This window comes from Tachypleus tridentatus, chromosome 3 (genome assembly GCF_004210375.1).
Source record: "Tachypleus tridentatus isolate NWPU-2018 chromosome 3, ASM421037v1, whole genome shotgun sequence".
Classification (NCBI taxonomy): Eukaryota; Metazoa; Arthropoda; class Merostomata; order Xiphosura; family Limulidae; genus Tachypleus; species Tachypleus tridentatus.
In genome coordinates this window covers 73,972,616-73,991,891 of record NC_134827.1, presented here as the reverse complement: position 1 = coordinate 73,991,891, position 19,276 = coordinate 73,972,616, and the positions used below count along the sequence as shown (strand labels likewise).

The 19,276-nt window shown below is 33.5% G+C and overlaps 1 protein-coding gene across 8 annotated transcripts in view; it reads left to right on the top strand.

The window, feature by feature from the left end:
• LOC143247189 (chitin synthase chs-2-like) overlaps positions 1–19,276 on the top strand; it is a 46,675-nt gene that overhangs the window by 11,372 nt on the left and 16,027 nt on the right. For all 8 annotated transcript variants that reach the window (XM_076494840.1, XM_076494841.1, XM_076494835.1 and 5 more), the window contains 8 exons: positions 1,237–1,478; positions 2,904–3,076; positions 4,226–5,199; positions 5,524–5,617; positions 9,100–9,308; positions 9,912–9,991; positions 11,834–11,942; positions 16,281–16,434. In XM_076494840.1, the coding sequence (XP_076350955.1) occupies positions 1,237–1,478; positions 2,904–3,076; positions 4,226–5,199; positions 5,524–5,617; positions 9,100–9,308; positions 9,912–9,991; positions 11,834–11,942; positions 16,281–16,434 (2,035 nt within the window). The remainder of the gene's footprint in view (positions 1–1,236; positions 1,479–2,903; positions 3,077–4,225; positions 5,200–5,523; positions 5,618–9,099; positions 9,309–9,911; positions 9,992–11,833; positions 11,943–16,280; positions 16,435–19,276) is intronic.

The following is a 19,276-nucleotide window of genomic DNA, read 5'->3' as shown; positions in this document are numbered from 1 at the left end:
TCTCTATAATTATACATCATGTATCTACAGATCCTCACATCTGTTATTACACAACTATACATCATATCATATCTACAGATCCTCACATCTGTTATTATCCAAGTATACATGATATTCTAGCTACAGATCTTAACATGAGTGTTATTATACGACTATACATCATATTCTAGCTATAGATCCTAACATGAGTGTTATTATACAACTATACATGATATTCTAGCTACAGATCTTAACATGAGTGTTATTATACAACTATACATGATATTCTAGCTACAGATCTTAACATGAGTGTTATTATACAACTATACATGATATTCTAGCTACAGATCTTAACATGAGTGTTATTATACGACTATACATCATATGATGTCTATAAATCCTCACATCTGTTATTGTTAACATACCTTTCTTACTTGTCTTAGTTCGTTCGTATTTTCAGCTGCTGCTTTAAGTAAGTTTGTTTCTCTTTTATCATCTTGTTTTTCTATGTGTTCATCTTTCACGTATTTATATTTATGTATGTGTTTGTTGTTGTATATATGTGTGTGTATTTAGCATTTGTGTTTGTAGATTTCTGTAAAGACTCGTGTATTATATATGTAAGGTGTACTTATAGATACTCGTATATTAGCTTTCTGTTCACGTATATATTCTGTACACATACATATATATTTTGTACACACATACACACATATATAAATATATATTCTGTGTTTCGGTCTGTTTTATATATAACTAAAAGAAAACAACATACATTCAAATGGTACAATTGATACAATAAGAGAGGTGGTTTCACAGAAACCACGTATTTTAGTAATGCCTCGAGGGTTATCGGAAATATGTATTTTAATAATGTCTCCAGTTATCAAAAACCATGTACTTTAATGATGCCTCGAGGGTTATCAGAAACCGTGTATTTTAATAATGTCTTGAGGGTTATAAAAGCCATGTATTTCAATAATGTCTCGAGGGTTATAAAATAACAAGCCTACTGGTGTAGTAGAGGATTTTGGAGAAACATCACTCCAGACTGTAGTTGATGATAGATAATTTGACAATATAAAACCCGGGAATTCTGGATAAAAAAGCAAATATTTCTTAGGCGTCAGAACTGAAGCTGGTTCGTTCTTCCCGCGTATCATTCTGAAGTGTTCTTAAGTTCATTTTCTACAGACTTGTAAATCGTGATTTCGGTTATTATATCCTTTACAAGGACTTTTATGCGCTTTTTTATAGCCGAAAGAGTTCCCAAGACCCAAGGGGATGGGATGTGTTTATAGAAAATCCTCCTGCAGAGGATGACCTGACACAGAGTTCAAAAGTTGTGGAGGTCGTACTGAAAATCATTAAAGTTTTTGTGTATGTTTTGATTCTCGTTTGTGTCATGGCAACAGCAGTCATCTCAAAGGGAACCATGTTATTCATGACGTCACACATTCAACAGGACCGCACGATTCCGGTCTGCAAGAAAGGATTAGGTAAGGATTAGGTTTGGTAAGGATTATCTTACTGTTCTTGGATTCTTTCGTCAAGCTGTGAAAGCTATCTCACCAATCGTAGCCTGTTGTCTCAAACCACCGTTAGGTGACATACTTTATTGCTAATTTTAGCGGAAAAACGACAACAACAAATTAAAGATGAGCTCGAAACATTTATTATAAAATACTTGAAAAATCTCCTGGAGATATAAATGTTAATAATTTTCATAATTTCTTATATCTGTCTTGAAAGAACTTTAATTTCTAAATATTTTCCTGAATTCAAGTAAGAAATAATAATGTTCCATGTACAACATCTATCTGGATATATATAAAAATATATAGCATTAGTCTAAAATATATATGTATATGTTTTAATTAACATTTGACAACGAAGTTAGCAAAACAAAAACATTCTTTCATCTCCAGATAATAATATGAAAAAGGAACTTTTATTTTAACCACGATTTGCCGTTGTATCTTCAGCAAGACTAATAGTACTTAAAAACAAAATACAGTTATCTAGTCCTAATGAAACCGCAATAGCGAAAGGTGGGTTGAAACAAAAATTTGTTTTTTCAGTAACATCTGAAGCTTTTTTTTATTTCTACGAATTTTATTGTCAAACTAACTAAATCCCTCCAGTATGCGCTAAAAATCCTGAAAAACAACAAAGTATTTTTAAATGAAATATTTTCCTAAATCTGTATCTTATTGTTTTCGAAGATTTTTTCTAATCATTAAGGTCCTCCCAGCTGCTCGAAGTTATCTTCGCTCCTTTTTTCTTTTCTATTTTTCTATTTTATGAAAACAGTTATTAATTAGTTGCTACTTTATTAATTATTGTTTGACAGCCTTAAGTTTATTTCAGTGTAGATATTATTCCATATCTATAAAATGCTTTCACTTTGTTTGTCCGTAAAATGAACATATAAATAACACATTTATTATTTATGTTAATTTAAAATTTGCCAACAATTAAAAAAACACTTTCTGACTAAAGAATATGTCAATTTCTATTGGAAAGTTTATTTAGTTTCGATATCTCTCACAGTTCTTATGATTATACTTACAGTGTGATTAAACCTGAAAGGCCTTATGTAGAACATGGTTAAGCCTAAAAGTTATACATAGTATAGTTAAGCCTAAAACGTTAACCACACTATAGTTAAGCCTATAAACACACTGTAGTTAAACCTTAAACGTCAAACACAGCATGGCTAAGCTGAAGAAATAAGCATGTTTAAGCTCTAAAAGGCTACACGCAGGGTAAATATGCCTAATTTATCGATTATGTTCAACATTGAGCCTAAATAGGTAAAATTTAAAGAGTGATAAACATATGATAAATTAAATAAAAATTCTTTTAAAAAACTAATAGAAACAGGGGGCGTTGCGAAGTGGTAATCCATTGAATTATTTTAGGTTTAGAGAGGGACAAAGACTACGAAGTGAAAATACCAGACCAGGAGAGGGTTGCGTGGATTTGGTGTCTTTTCTTTGCCATGGTTGTTCCCGAGCTTTTCACGCATTTCCGGAGCTCAAGAATATGCATTTTCAAGTCGTACAGAAAACCTCAATTTCAAACATTCATTACGGTATGGATAATTACAAAACGTTTACCGAAACCAAATTGTTAGCTATTATTGTTGGCTTTTTTTTTTTCCTTCAACTAATTTATAAAATCAGTTTTGTAATTTCTTTTTTTAATTGTCATATTAAAAAATTCTCAAAACAAAGCCTTTTAGACAAGAAGAAGCGTAAAATAAAGGCTATGATTATAAATGAAAAACTTCTCCAGTTCAAAGTGTCATTATGATTACTGAAGATAATAAATAAGGATTTTAGGTTAACTACACATTACGAGCTCTGAGCTACACACTGAAATCAACTGCCGTTCATAAGAAAGATAACTGAAGAAACTGGAATCCAACCAATCTCTTTCTACCAGATATTAACGAGTGGCTGAAGAAATTAGAGTCCAACTGGCCTCTTTCTACCAGATACCCACGAATGGCTGAATAAACTGGAATTAAACCAATCTTTTTCTATGAAATATTCACGAGTGGCTGAAGAAACTGGAATCCAACCTATCTCCTTCTGAGTATAGAAAGTTTATCAACATGTGTGGTCTTAAGATGACCTAACTGTTTTTTAGAAGCGTGTTTGTGTGGGAAGAATAAGCACAATTAATGATAGAGGAAGTAGTTCGAAGGGGTCTGGAATGTGTGTTTCATAATGTGCGATGAGCCTTTAGTAAGAAACGCTAAACTTTTCTGTGACCTGCTCCAACGAAACCAGTGTTATTGTTCAAAATACCTACAATGCTTTCACGCCCGTGATAAACATAAGTCCTGTCGAAGGTGGAAACAACAAAGCTCTCAGATATTGACGGGTCTGTTTCTGTTCGGTTTTGTGTTTGTGTTGTATTGTAGGCTAATATCATCATAGTCAACTCCATGTCAAAACTGCTCATTTTATTATTTCAGGGCGCTGTTCATAAATAACTTTTAAAAAGTTTATATTATTCTTGGATATTTAATACGGGTCTTCTTTAATCTTAATTAAGCCATATTGCCAGATGGCTACAGTACCTAAGTTTTATGCTGAGATGCAATAGGTTTAATTTTTACTGAACTTTCATATTAAAACTAACAAATTTCAATTTAAGAAGACTAGGATACATCTTTAAACTAATGAGAAAATGGTTGTTAGTGACGTCACTAAGTTTCAGTTTTGTCTTGCAGGTTTTACTTACGGAAACACTACACGTACTAGGCTTAGCTCTCCTTGTTTTTGTCGTCCTTCCGGACTTGGACGTAATAAAGGCAGTCATGTTGACGAACTGCGTGTGTTTTATGCCTGCCCTATTTAGTCTCTTATCTCACCATAAGGATGAGGAAAAGCGTCCTTTAAAAGTTGTTTTGGACATCCTTTCCATTATTTTCCAAGCTACTGGTTTTGTAATATGGCCCATTGTTGAGCACTACAAACGTTCCTGGACAATTCCTGTTGCTGTCTTCTTAATATCTTTCACTTGGTGGGAAAACTTTGTTGATAAAAAATCTCCTGTCTTGCTCATCAAGAAACTCGCTAATATAAAAGAAGACCTGCGCAAGAGCCGGTACTTTACCTACATCTTTATTTCCATTTGGAAAACCATGTTGATTTTTTGTAGCATGCTGGCTTTCCTGTACATGACAATGGAAAATTTATCCAACCTCTTCCAGCTCTTTAAGAAGAGCTTCCAGCCTCATCCAATCAGGGTACATCAAGTGAGAACTTTTGTCCTCGATTCCAACCTTCCTGATCTTCCCACAGCTAGCCCCATTGACGAAGAGATTGACATAGATTCACTTCCAATGGCCCCTATCTATGTGACTTTAATTCAAGTTACCGCATCCTTACTATGTTATATATTCAGCAAGTTTGCTTGCAAGATTTGTATCCAAGGATTTAGCTTTGCATTTCCAATCAGTCTCACTGTACCTGTAACAATGTCTTTGCTAATTGCCGCATGTGGAATCCGGTCGGAGAACGAGTGTTTATATGAAGATATCTTACCTAAATATCTCTTTTGGACTTGTCCTAATGGGGATTTCTTTCAAGACTTTGTTTCCAAACAACATGCCTGGATTTGGTTGCTGTGGCTACTTTCCCAAACCTGGATTGCCATTCATATCTGGACACCAAAATGTGAAAGACTAGCTTCAACAGAAAAGTAACTATATTTTTAATAATAAAAGTCAATTCGGCATTCTATTTTAGTGTATTTTAAACAGTTTCTTCAATTTTTAATTGTATTTTCATTGAAATTTGTAATAAATATTTCTATTATTTATATAATATGATGTCATCCTGAAACATAAAATTTCTATGAGTAATAAAAGTAGTATACCAAAATTTCAAAAACAGACTTTATGAATATATATACTGTGATCATTAGAGATCGTTATACAGTCAAGAAGAACATCACCGTGGATTTTTTTCAATACTAACTGGTAAATCACTTGTTCCTAATTTCTGGCTGTTTATATTTCTCTAGACTTTTCGTCAATCCAATGTACATCGGAGTCCTAGTAGACCAATCACTTGCTTTCAATAGACGAAGAGACGACATGGCCGAAATTAAGATATCGGTATGTTATTTACAGAACATAATACAATGACATGTTATACGTTGATTGATCAATGTACAGTGAGTGTGAACGATATGCTTTATTGTAACTTCAAATTTTACTTTTTAATTATCACTGTAACTTTATCATCTGTGGTAACTTTTCATTTTTAAACTGTAACATAGTTATGATACCTTGAAATTTTGGGTCTTTAATATTAACATTTACACTTTTCTCATTGTATCATGCCAATAATAACATCATAAAGTTTCATCACAAATTTCTAAAGTTAAGCTATTATCAAAACTTTCAGTTCGTTATTAAGTTGTAGCTCATCTTTTGAATTTGAAACTTCCAAGAAGTTTATACTGTTATTTAACAAGAAGGAGGTTTGGCGTGACTTAATGGTGTGGTCTGAATAAGAAACAATTTGAGACACTTATAAGAAGTGGGTGAGGCTAGAGTGAATTATTTAATTTGTTAGTTAATCAGTTAGTGAGTAATCAGTGCACGAATTAACCAGTTTTTCAGTACTTCTGCGCTATGAATATTGATTTTGCGTTTCTAGGAAGAAACAGAGATAGGAAGTTCAAAAGTAAATGCACTGTTTATTTAGATGTAATTTATTTGTGATATTAGGCCTACAGGGTTTCAGGTGTTACCTAGTGACTAGTATGTCAGCTTGTGAATCAAGAATGCATAGTTTGTAAACTTTGTCACAGATTTGAGTTTTACATTTTGTGGGTGTGGTTTCATTAAAGGGGTATGGCCAAATCATAGTATTCTATCAGAGTAGCCTAAAAGTTTACAGTGAACGGTATTGATTAGAGACTTCCTTCTAACGCAGAAAACTTGAAAAAGCTCAGAATTAAAAGAAATTTAAGAGAGGAATTACAAGAACGAGACATGAGAATGTTAGGCAAATTCTGAAATTGCTTTGGTAGCTAACAAGAAGGAAAGTTTACAAGATAATGTCGAAAAGACCTTTAGGATATGTAGGGAAGGAAGGATTATAACAAACTATCGTAGACATATAAAAGATTACTATGAAAAGTTCAAGAATAAAATTTCAACAAGGTACATCACATTGAATGGAACCATAAAAATGCTTAAGCATTAATCCGAAGACCTCATCAACGTACATCGCTCTGAGTGGAACCATAGAAATACTAATGCATTATTCCAAAGACCTTGACAACTTACATCACTTTGGATGGAACCAAAGAAATGTTTATACGTTATCCTGAAGAATTTATACTACCGTAACATTTGTTACAATATTTTAGTGTCTATTGAATTTTACACGGATCAGCGGTTAAACTGTGAGCTAGCTTTATTTGGGAGGTGTGTTAAATCCTTAGTATCATAATGACCATAACAACAACCCTCCACTCATGACTGATGAAATGTTGGTGACATTCAACTGTAAACTTTGAAATTAATTACCCATCAAAGAATGTGGAATTATGATTAATCACGGGTTACCAAGCAGCAATGCATGAAACTGCAGACAGCATCACTTTTATTGTGAAGTGAACCGAAAGCACCATTGGACTTTCTGTATTCATACTTCATCCTGAGGTCTCTCACTCGGCAGTCTTTACATATGAAAGGTTTAAATCATTTTGTGATAAGATGAACAGTTTTTATAACGTAAACTGTAATAAGACAAGACATATTATATTTGTGAACACATCATATGGCTGTACAGTCTACTATACGAAATAGAACTATCTCCACAGTTTAACAAAATGTTGAAAAAAACCTACAAGATGTAGTCAAAAGAATCATTTCAGTTATTTGTAAAATCTAAAACTTCAAGTGGTACAACCCAAAAGTCATCCGAAAAGCAAGTGGTACAGCCCGCAGGTTACCCAAAAGACAGGTGGTACAACACAAAGATCATCCGTAAACAAGTGGTACAACCATAAAGTCACTCAAATGCTAAGGCATACAAACCAAATATCACCAAAAACACAAGTGGTACAAGCAAAAGGCTACCCAAAACAGAAGTGGTACAACCCAAAGGTCATCCTATGTGACTGTCCTTAAAATACGGCGACTGGAGAACTTTCAACTATTTGGCTTCAGTAAATCAACGTGCTGAAGATCATATCTAATTTGTCATCAGCAGTGAAACATTAACTAAACATATTGTAAGTGATGAAGCCATGGAAAACACCACATCTAGTTCATCATCAGCAATGGAATTAATAGAACATTTTCTGACCAGCTTGTAAGTGATGAAGTTATGGAAAGGATCACGTCTAGTTCATCATAAGGAATGGAATTACAAGAACATTGTATGACCTGATTGTAAGTGATGAAGCTATGGAAAACATCACATTTAGTTCATCATAAGGAATGGAATCACTAGAACATTGTATGACCTGATTGTAAGTGATGAAGCTATAGAAAGAATCACGTCTAGTTCATCATAAGGAATGGAATTACTAGAACATTGTATGACCTGATTGTAAGTGATGAAGCTGTGGAAATGGTCATGTCTAGTTCATCATAAGGAATGGAATTACTAGAACATTGTATGACTTGATTGTAAGTGATGAAGCTATGGAAAGAATCACGTCTAGTTCATCATAAGGAATGGAATTACTAGAACATTGTATGACCTGATTGTAAGTGATGAAGCTATGGAAAACACCACATCTAGTTCATTATTAGGAATGGAATTACTAGAACATTGTATGACCTGATTATGAGGGATGAAGCTATGGAAAAAGAAAAACCAACAAAAGATTTGATGAATGGACAACAAGTGAAAGTTTTGTTTTGTCAACCACATTTCTGCCAATTTTATATATTTGTAAGTTTTGTACAATCGAGATTCTATTATCTTACTTTCTAAAAAAGTGAGATAATTCAAGCGAAGAAGATACAAATATTTTGTTTAATTTATGTATTCATCAACAATTTTAGCTATTGTTTAATATATGGTGTAGGTTGTTTTGTTTTACATCCATGATTACTGTTCAGAAGTTCATGTTAACTAATATAGAATTTCATTACAAAATTATTTCCTACTTTCGTAGATATTTAAGGAAAAATAAATTTGAAAATTAAAGTATTAGAAAATGAGTATTAAGTTAACTATTTTATGTCATAGCAAAAAGGCCTGAAGAACGTGAAGTTTCTAAACTAAAGAAACGAAACTGTTTCTATTATTTCAATCACCCTTTCCAATAAATTTTCGCTAATTTGAAACTTAATGTACGTTATTAATTTTATACTTATAAGTGAATGTGTTTGTTAAATTTATTTTAAAGTGTTTAATTTTTATTTTTACTGTAAAAATGTGGTAGGTGACAAGTATTATTACTTTAAAATCATGTTATTGTAATGGTGTTAAATGTTGAGCTAAGTAATAAACTAAGATTTCTTCTGTAATTACAGTGGAAAGTAGTATTCGAACATTGTTTAATTACAGCTGAGCATAATCGTATAGTTTCGTTCCGTATTATTTAATTACTGAATTTGGTTTGCAGGACATTGATCTAGAAGTGAATGAATACAACGACAGCTCCCAGTACTACGAAACCATTTCTGTGAACACCATCGACACTTCCAGTAGCCACAACGACCGAAGTGGACACAGCGTCCGGAACGTAGATCATATCACTCGCATCTACACATGCGCAACAATGTGGCACGAGACTCCCGATGAAATGATTCAAATGTTAAAATCTGTTATGAGGTATTTATTTCATCTGAATGTTATGCATTTTTGTAGTCATCGGTGTGGATATTATAATCTCTGACTTCTTTCCCGGTGAGATTAATTTCCGGTTTCAAGGTTGAGGCCTTAGTCCTTCAAACATTCCAACCCTACGAAGATAATAAAATACCTAGATTTCTAACTATTAATCGGTTTTCTGTGTATTTTTTATTATACGGAATGGGTCGGTTACGTGATAGATATTTAGATTTCGAAACTCACAAAATCATAAAACGAAATAAATTGTGTGTGCATTATAAAAGTGGCAATCAATCTTTCATTGTGGATATTGGATGTTAGGAAGCTTCCTGGTCAGTAGTCTGACATTAAGAACAGCGATGTTTAGTTTCAGTAACTCTATTTTATTACAAGATACATAAACTAGTTCCTCTGTCTCACGTACTGTAGAATATCATAGTGGAAGACGTTTAATGTGAGACTTTTCTGGAAAATAAGTAGGCTTAAAGTTAAACTTTGGCTTTAGTACAAATTCAGTGTTAATAATTAAAGAGAAACTTATAGAAAAATGTAATTACGATTACTACTCTAGGAAATAACATAAATATTTGAAACTCTTCAAAGGCTAGACGAAGACCAGTCCGCTCGAAGAAACGCCCAGAAATACCTCAGCATTATTGATCCGGATTACTATGAATTAGAAGGTAATATTGAAGGTACTTCTTGTAAAATTACGTTAGAAAGTAATATTGAAGGCACTTCTTGCAAAATTACATTCAACAACTTAGGATTTTGTTACTAATCAGATTACTGTCAGTCATTCAAACAAGGTTACTGTTAAGAATGATTCTACATGAACTAATTAACTATTATAAAAATACTGAACACAAATTTCTGTTGTCAAAATATCAATAACTAATATTTATTTGAGTAAAGGAGTACGTTATGCTAACATAATAACAGGTAGATAAACAATAACATGTAAGTAAAGTTTTATTAATAGTGAAAGGTACTACAAGTTTCAACAGGACATTGGTATGTATTCTTCAGATATAGTGATATAAGGTTTATATATGGCACAAAGATAATTGATACGGGAAATTGGGGTATAATTTCTGACCGCCCCCGGTTAGCTCTCATCTAAATTATTGCTTTGTTTTGGTTGAGACACGAGGATTAAATATGACAGAAATGGTGTCAACAGGCCACAAAATATAGGTAAAGGTCAAGATTGGTCAAGTGTATGAACTGTGAATACCTTACCAAATATAGCTGATGGCCATCATAAAGGTTTAGTGAAAGGTCGTTTATTTTGATGATTTCTGTAGTTTCTAAACATTTTATTTTTTTAGTTTAATTTGGTGTGGGAAAAAGACTTCCGTCCTAAAGTATTTCGTGACCTGTCTCATATTGGTGATATGTTAACTGGAATTCACCTCCACTCACGTGACCTCGACGTTCTTCGTGTCTTTCGTTCTATTCATGTATTTTATCATTCACATGGAACAGGTCTTGTTTTTGTTTGAATTTTTTAGGGTTAGTTAGCAGGGTGTTAATTTTATGTGAATGTTTGGAAACGGTTTTTACACCAGGGCTCAAGTTATTAAAAAAGTCTAGTTTTTATTATCAAAATGGAATTAAACAAATTCTTGTTTCGTGTTGTTGATAGATGAAACGTTAGAGTTAATATTTGCACTGTTTTAAAGTTTGGTACTAGCCTTTTTTATAATGTTGGGGTTAAGACCTCTAGGTAAGACTTCTTTGTGGTGCAAAGTTGTATAGCACAATCTATGTAGATGAAGTAAAGTAGTGACGTCTTGGGATAGGTGGTGTATGACAACTTACATTGCTAAGGATGGAACCACAGAAATGCTGATGCATTATCCTTAACATAACCTAGGTATGGTAACATGGTGGCAAAATGGGGTATCGTGTATAAACTGGTGATAACTTCGTTATTTTGCTAAATATTTACAGAAACTTTTCTACATTTCCAACAGCAATCTAATTCGACAACAGGGTAAGGTGGCGTGTCTTTCTAAATATTTACAAAGACCCCTGTCCCTCACTGGTACAACGGTAAGTCTTCGGATTTACAACGCTAAAATCAGGGGTTTGATTCCCCTCGGTGGACTCAGAAGATAGCCTAATGTGGTTTTGCTATAAGAAAAACACACACACAAAGGCCACTTAACCTTCCCCACAACAATCGTATTTGACAACAGTGTCAGGTGGCATGTTTTTCTAAACATGTTCATAAGCCACACTGTTACTTCTCGTGGGGCATAGCACTTGATCGGTACATACAGTTTGGCCAAAAGTTCGCAAGTCTTGTCATATACATACCTTTATGCTCGTATCTTTTCAACATAGCCACCCCCACCTACATCTTCTAGCGGCCTAATGAAAGCTCGCTCCTCCCGCATCCCGACGTAAGCTGGTACATCTACATATTCCATATTGGATTATTTGAAGTGAATGCATGTTTTAGTGTTCTGTTCTGTCTCTTTGCCTTTGTTTTTATTTTTATTTCTTTTAATTTTCAGTTCATATCTACTTCGATGACGCTTTTGAGTTGAGCGACGATAATGATGAAGAAATGGTTGTAAACCGGTTCGTAAAGCAACTAATAAGAGTTATTGACGTTGCTGCAAGGTACGTCACAGAAACATTTACCCTTAAATACCTCAGATAAAATAGCAAAATATTCTTCATTACTTCCATTTTGTTTTAAAATATTTCTTTAACTACTTTTCAAAGACTACAAAGAATGCATCAGTTTGGGCACATCTAACAAAAACAAAAGAAACATTGTTGAAATGTTGCTAAAACTCCAGAAATATTTTTGATAAGCAGAAATATTTGGAAACATATAAACATACTAGGAATAAAGTAGGTATGATTATTTCAGTCTTCTATAAGAACTGATTTTAGTACTTGGAAGAGTTTATTATTTCAGTCTTTTATAAGAACTGATTTCAGTATTAGGGAGAGTTGGTTATTTCGGTTTTCTATATGAACTGATTTCAGTACTTGGGAAAGCTGGCTATTTCAGTATTCTATAAAAACTAATTTCAAAACTGCATTTGTTTTAAATAACTACCCAAGTGGCACAGCGGTATGTCAGCGGACTCACACCGCTATAATCCGAGTTTCGATACCAACCTGTATTTAAGGACGGTTGTTATGTATACGTAAGAGAGATCTTAATGTTAACATTACGTGTTAAAGTACTTTTATCTGATATTTCATTGTTATAGTGAGTTGGTATTTATTGTAAATATCAGAAGGTATAGCCACTAGCTATATATACGTGTTAAAGTACTTTTATCTGATATTTCATTGTTATAGTGAGTTGGTATTTATTGTAAATATCAGAAGGTATAGCCACTAGCTCTGTGATTCTAAACTTTGAACACAATGTAGAATTAATATTGGTAACATAACGTGCTTTACAAACACGAGCCAGTATATTCTTATTTCATTACTTGAATTCATACAGAAAACAGTTAAGTGTCGGTCACATCTTGTTAAACACCAGTTCACTTGTATTTAGTTTTTTCCTGTCCTGATTAATCGTCATTACAATAATTTTAAATTCAAAAGTTTCTTTTCGGTTTTTTACCAGGAAGTCAACACCTAAGGGGCCAGCGGTTAACGAAGGCAACATTCTAGATGTAGTACAAGCAGGAATTTATTTTAAATGTCCTAGTTACATATTACTCTATCTGAAACAGGTAACGGAAAAACTGAACCTTCTGGTACAATTACAGTGCAACATTTCTTGCGGCACCTGCTATTTATCGTTCGGTTCTGGATGATAAAGCAATTTTGAGGTGAATCTTGTGACCTGAGATCCGGGCCCCGTTTGGGATATGTTTCTTGGCCACACTGACCAAAGTAGTTGACAACATTCACCCACCACTCCCCTCCCTTCTACTAACACCCTCAATAACATTTAAATATTTTCCAAAACCACTCTCCGCCAACAAACACGCCATTAACCTCTCTGCCTCTAAATGTAAATGGACATCTTTATGGCTTCTAAGATTTAACCTCTCTTTACAGCATTTTATGTATTTCTTCTGACACCTCAAGTCTCTCTCAAACATCGACTGTTTCATTAGTTGCTTGGTTTAATATTGTCTCTTATATTTTCTAATGGTATCGACTGCTTCGTTACATGGTTGTGTTAATATTGTCTCTTAGGTTTCCTGATGACATCGATTGCTTCATTACATGGTTATGCTAATATTGTCTCGTAGATTTCTGATGATATTGACTGCTTGTTTTAATGTTGTCCACTGTTTCAAGTTGTTTATGAAATTCTCAACTTTAATAAATACAGAATAAATCCACTGTTACAACAGTGAAATTCCATATAACAAACATATAAATAATTCTTTCTCGATACTTTATCAGGAGCATTCGACCAGTTACTTGACAGACTAACAAAACAGCGATTTCCTATCGTTTAAAGGAAGGTAAAAATATTGCTTTTAACTAAATGTTTATAGCTAAAATATGTATTTGTTTTAAAAGAATGTGTGAGCGCAATTAGACACGTAAGTTACGAAATATTGTTCTGGCTTAAGAAAAACGTTATAATTTATCGTAAACTTAATACTGCTGCCGAACATTGTTTTGTAAGTCATGTATCTAGGTTACCCATGCGAAGCAGGTGTTGCTAAGGGAAAGGTTGAATAAGAAGAGTGAGTAACTGTAAATACTATCGGTCATTTTGTTTTAACAACATACAAGCATAATACGTATGTCTGTTTATTTGATGAATTTTATGCAAAGCTATTCGAGGATTATCTGAGCTAGATGTTCCTAATTTCTCAGTAATAGACTATATGATTGTCAATACCACCAACAACCAACTCTTTACAACGAATAGTGGAATAACCGTCATGTTATAACTCCCCACGGATAAAAGCTGAGCAGGTTCGTGGATGAGATTCGAATTCGCATATTCTGAGTAGAATCCCCTAATCACGAGGCCATCCCAATTTTATATTTTACAACAAATATATTTGATTATCATTATATTTCACCACACTTGACAGACATAATGCAGAAGAAATACACATTGTATGTCTTATAAAACAAGAGCCAATCATAAACAATGTGCGGAATTAGACTTGTGAAAATAGAGCCAACCAAAATACTAAAGCGGATAAAGAAAATAAATCATACAAGAGTCCTCAATCAGGAAGGAACTCGTGAACACACCGAAACGTCGTCATAACGCAATATTTAAGATAGGATGTCCAGTTGTGAAAACCTTCCGAGATAGTTAAAGAAGTTTTGTGATAATATACACGAAGTTATGAACAAATGAAATCGTCTGTTATTTTCTTTTCTGAAATATGTATGTCATTATACCTCACACAATATCTGGAAGACTACCAAAAAAACTGAAAGAAACAAGCGGCCATTAGTAAATTTAAATGTAGCCTACTTAGGCTTAACTTCGTAAGAAGGATACCATATATAATTAAATAAAAGGTTCAAAAAGAAAAGAAGCTCATACTCCTGTAATTTCCATAAAAATACAATAAGAAAATGACATCTTCTAAACACCACATTGTCATAGTCACATTTCATAATGTTAAAAATGACAGTTTTTGTGAAACGTGCTGGGATGAAACACTCAAACATGGCGAACTACGACAGGGTATGATAGTGATACAGTGAATTTCCATTATACGATTGGCTTACGTTACGGCCACAAAGTTGCAATAATATTTAGTAAGTTAATAAAAATACGGCAAAAATTCTATTCTAATCAGCCACAATATTAATAATAGCTGTTTTTGACAGCGAAGTTTTTGTTCTTTTTCATTAAGTCAAATTTAATAAATTTAAAACAATCAATATATCAGTATTATAAAAAAAGGAAACGAGAAATTATAGAACTTGCAGCGTCATCTAGTAAACGTTTGTATAAATACAGAAATAAGAAACAACTACATTAATTATTTTTTTCACAATAACAAATTATGTTTATCACACAAGAAGGACACATAATTTATAGCTATCAATGCCTGTTGAAATACAGAAACTGCTGATGGGATCTGACAGAGCTGCATAACTAGTTTTGTTAAACTGTTTTATAGAATACAAGGAAAGGCTAAAAATCGTGTTTATTAAAAGGAACAAAACTTCTTTAAACAAAGTCAATTAGAATATGGCACTTCGTTGTAATGGTACATTGGGAAAAGGTGTAAACTCTTTTACAACGTTTTGGTGAAATTTGGTTAAAAAAACCTCCTCAAAGTGGTAATGTTCATAACAATATAACAACGTTACTATATTGTTTAACATCTGTTAAATTCAAAGAGGTTTGTTTTATTGTTACCTGATTAAAGTATTGTAGTCTTTTAACAGAAAGAAAATGTAAACCATAATATCAATAATCACGTGGAACTTAATCCTGCCACAGGAATAATTGATAGAGGAAATAATTACTTAACTGTATATTTCTATATATTTACACACCATAGGTCTATAATAATTAATCATAGAAAACAATAGTTATCTGAACTTTAACAGCATATCTTATGAACATTTTAATATTTTCATTTGTGACATGAGAATAAATTTAACTTTTAACATCTCATTTAAAATATCAGTTAATTAATTTAACAACGTTTATTCAAGTTTCAATTAAAGGTCTATGAGATAACCGTTTCTTGTTTGTCAGCTGCAGGTTATACGAAAAGGTCAGTTTTTGTTTGTCAAGTTTCAGTTACGGGTCATATGAAACGGTCAGTTTCGTTTGTCAAATTTCAGTTGCAGGTCATGCGAAACGGTCAGTCTTGTTTGCCAAGTTTTAATTGCCGGTCATACAAACAGTCAGTTTTGTTTATCGAGTTTCAGCTGCGGGTAACACAAAACAGTCAATTTTATTTGTCTGGTTTCAGCTGCACATGGTCAGCGTTGATTGTTTAGCAAATTGTTCTACAATACTTTGTTAATCTCTTTCAGTAACGTTCACCAGACAAACATTCGTCTAAAGCCCCCTAAAAAACTCCCAACACCATTCGGTGGCCGTCTCATCTGGACGATGCCAGGCAAGAACAAACTGATCGCTCACCTCAAAGACAAACTGAAAATCAGACATAGAAAGAGATGGAGTCAGGTAGGCTGAAAATTTCATTAAGCACGTGCTAAAACGTTCCTTCACCCAAAGAACAAAGTGAGACTGAACTGGCGTACTATTGCGCTATCTGTTGGCTTTTCAAAGACACGTGGTTGGGATTTAACACTCCTACGAAAATTGGGGCCTAATAGGCCCCAGAGCAACTTGAAAGGTTGTTAATGTTAGGCTAATAATTTTGTATTTAAATGAAATTGCCATTAACTGACCCTATCCCTTTATATTTTAAGGAGCAATAATATTTTGACTTTTTAGACATTTGCGAAATAATATTTAAATTTTTTTTTAAAACATCCACTAAGGGTATTTTGAGGCCCCAGATCAAAAAACATAAAAATGACTTTATTTATTTCCTGAATAATTCTAGAACAGGCCTGGGCATCCGAAAAAAGCAAATTATAGTAAAAATATATTAATTTTACAACTTCTTTTCAAAAGATGGATATTTAGGATAATAACTCTACTCCAACAATAATTTTAGACGGTCCTGATTATTGCCTAGTTTGCCCACGCCTGTTCTAGAACATTCTAGAAACTTTACAGAAGTATTTAGAATAATCTAGAATATTCTAGAAGAATCCACAAACCCTATATATATAGGAGCTGAAATCTCCAAACCGTGTCAAAAATGATATCTCTTGATGAAGCTGTACATTTACTGACAAAACCATCCGACGATGAAAGTGAACATGATAATGTCGAAGACTACTCTGAAAGTTGTGATGATGATCCTTCTGAAGCCGAAAATGATGAACAAATCGCGCCGTACCCTTCTGAAAGTGAAGAAAGTAATCAAGAAGATCTTACTACGATGCCAGTGAACGAACTTTTGTCCAAAGATAAGAATTTTAGTTATTCAACAACATCTTCAAGGATCAACAGGAGAACCGCAGCTCTCAATATATTCAATGGGAACCCAGGCATTACAAGGCAAGCTGCTCCAAGAGTCTCTACACCATTCGAAGCATTCAAAATTTTCATTCCTGATAATATGATGGAACAGATCATTCACTCAACAAACACCGTCATGAAAGAACCAATTTTTGAAGAAGACGTCTGGAAATGGATTGCAGCTAATCTTTTCCTTGGAATAAGCAAATTCAAAAATGCATCGATAGACGAAATGTTTTCAACCGAATTCGGTTTGCCATTTTTGCGAAAACTGGTTACACAAGACAAATTCAAAATAATGTGCTCAAAAATCAGATTTGACATCCACTCTCAAAGAAATAGAGAAATCAAAGATGCCGCCATCTCTGAAGTCTGGGATTTTTTCATTGACAATTGCAAAAACAGTTACAACCCAAGCGAATACCTGACAGTGGATGAACAACTATGTAACTTCAAAGGAAGAGTTGGCTTCAGAACATACATTCCGACAAAGCCAGGCAAATACGGAATAAAGATTTGGTGCCTAACAGATGCAAAGACAAGTTACCTCCTCAACGCTCAAATTTATACTGGAAAGGTTGGAAATACGACAGAAACAAATCAAGGAGAAAGAATAGTCAGAGAACTGAGTTAGCCATTTCTTGGAAAAGGAAGGACAATAACGACAGATAATTTATTCACAACAATGACACTTGCCAAGTACCTACGAACCAAAAGAACAGGACTTGTTGGAACCATACGGAAATCAAGAACCTTCCTGCCTCCTGAAATAAATGCAAAATCTAGAGAGTTATCGCCAAAGTTTTTCTACCATGACGACATCACTCTTCTCAGGCACTCAGACAAACCAGGAAAATATGTGCTACTACTGAGTTCTCAGCATCAGTCTGGTGAAGTAGAAGAGAATGGAAAGCCCGAAATCGTCAATCTTTACAATGCAATGAACGCAGGTGTCGAAACTCTCGATCAACTGGTGAGATATTATACAACAAAGAGGCGATCAAAGCGCTGGTCAGTCTGCATATTCTATAACATTCTAGATCTTGCTGCGTACAATGCTTTCATTCTATACTCGACAAAACATCCAGAATTTCTTCGTCAACATAAATCAAGAACCAGAAGAGAATTTATACGGCAATTGGTGCTTGAAATCAAAGAAATTTACTGCAAAGATAATGACAAAATAACCTCATGTGAACCGCCTGCAAAGAGGGCAAAAAGAGGACGATGCCATTTGTGCGGCAGATCAAAAGATAGACAATCGAAAATTGTTTGCTCAATTTGTAAAAAAAATGTTTGTCAGAGCCATTCTAAAGTTGTTTGTAATGAATGTTGCTAAATCACTGTGTTTCTATTGGAAAAATATATGGGGCCTGATAGGCCCCAAAGTCACTTTAGTGGATGTAAATATCTTTTTCGTAGGAGTGTTAAAGAAATTCATGCAATTTTTAAAAAGCCTGAAAACTTATAACGCTAAAAATCGGGTTTCGATACTTGTCGTGGACAAAGAAATTCATTTTATTTTTACCTGCTTAAAGTGTTGTAGTCTTTCAACAGAAGAAATGTAAGCAACAAATGGGAAAATCATATCTAAAACTGTCTGTATGTGTATCATGCTGACTAAAATGGCGTCCCTTAGTGTCTATATAATATCTAGTAATATTGTGTGCCACTTGATCGTTTGTAAAAGCAGATTGATTAAACATTTACAGTTATAACAATACATTTTATATTATTATTTTATCATATGGCTTAGACATTTCTCGCTCAACTTCACTTTTATTATTATTTATTATTATTATATGACGTAAACAATTCTAGATCAGATTCACTTTCATTCTTCAGCTAAACCAATAAAATAACTATTTCGAGGTTTCCAAAAACTCGAGTTTTAATTGGATAAATTATATTTGAATGCTTGTTTTATAGGTCT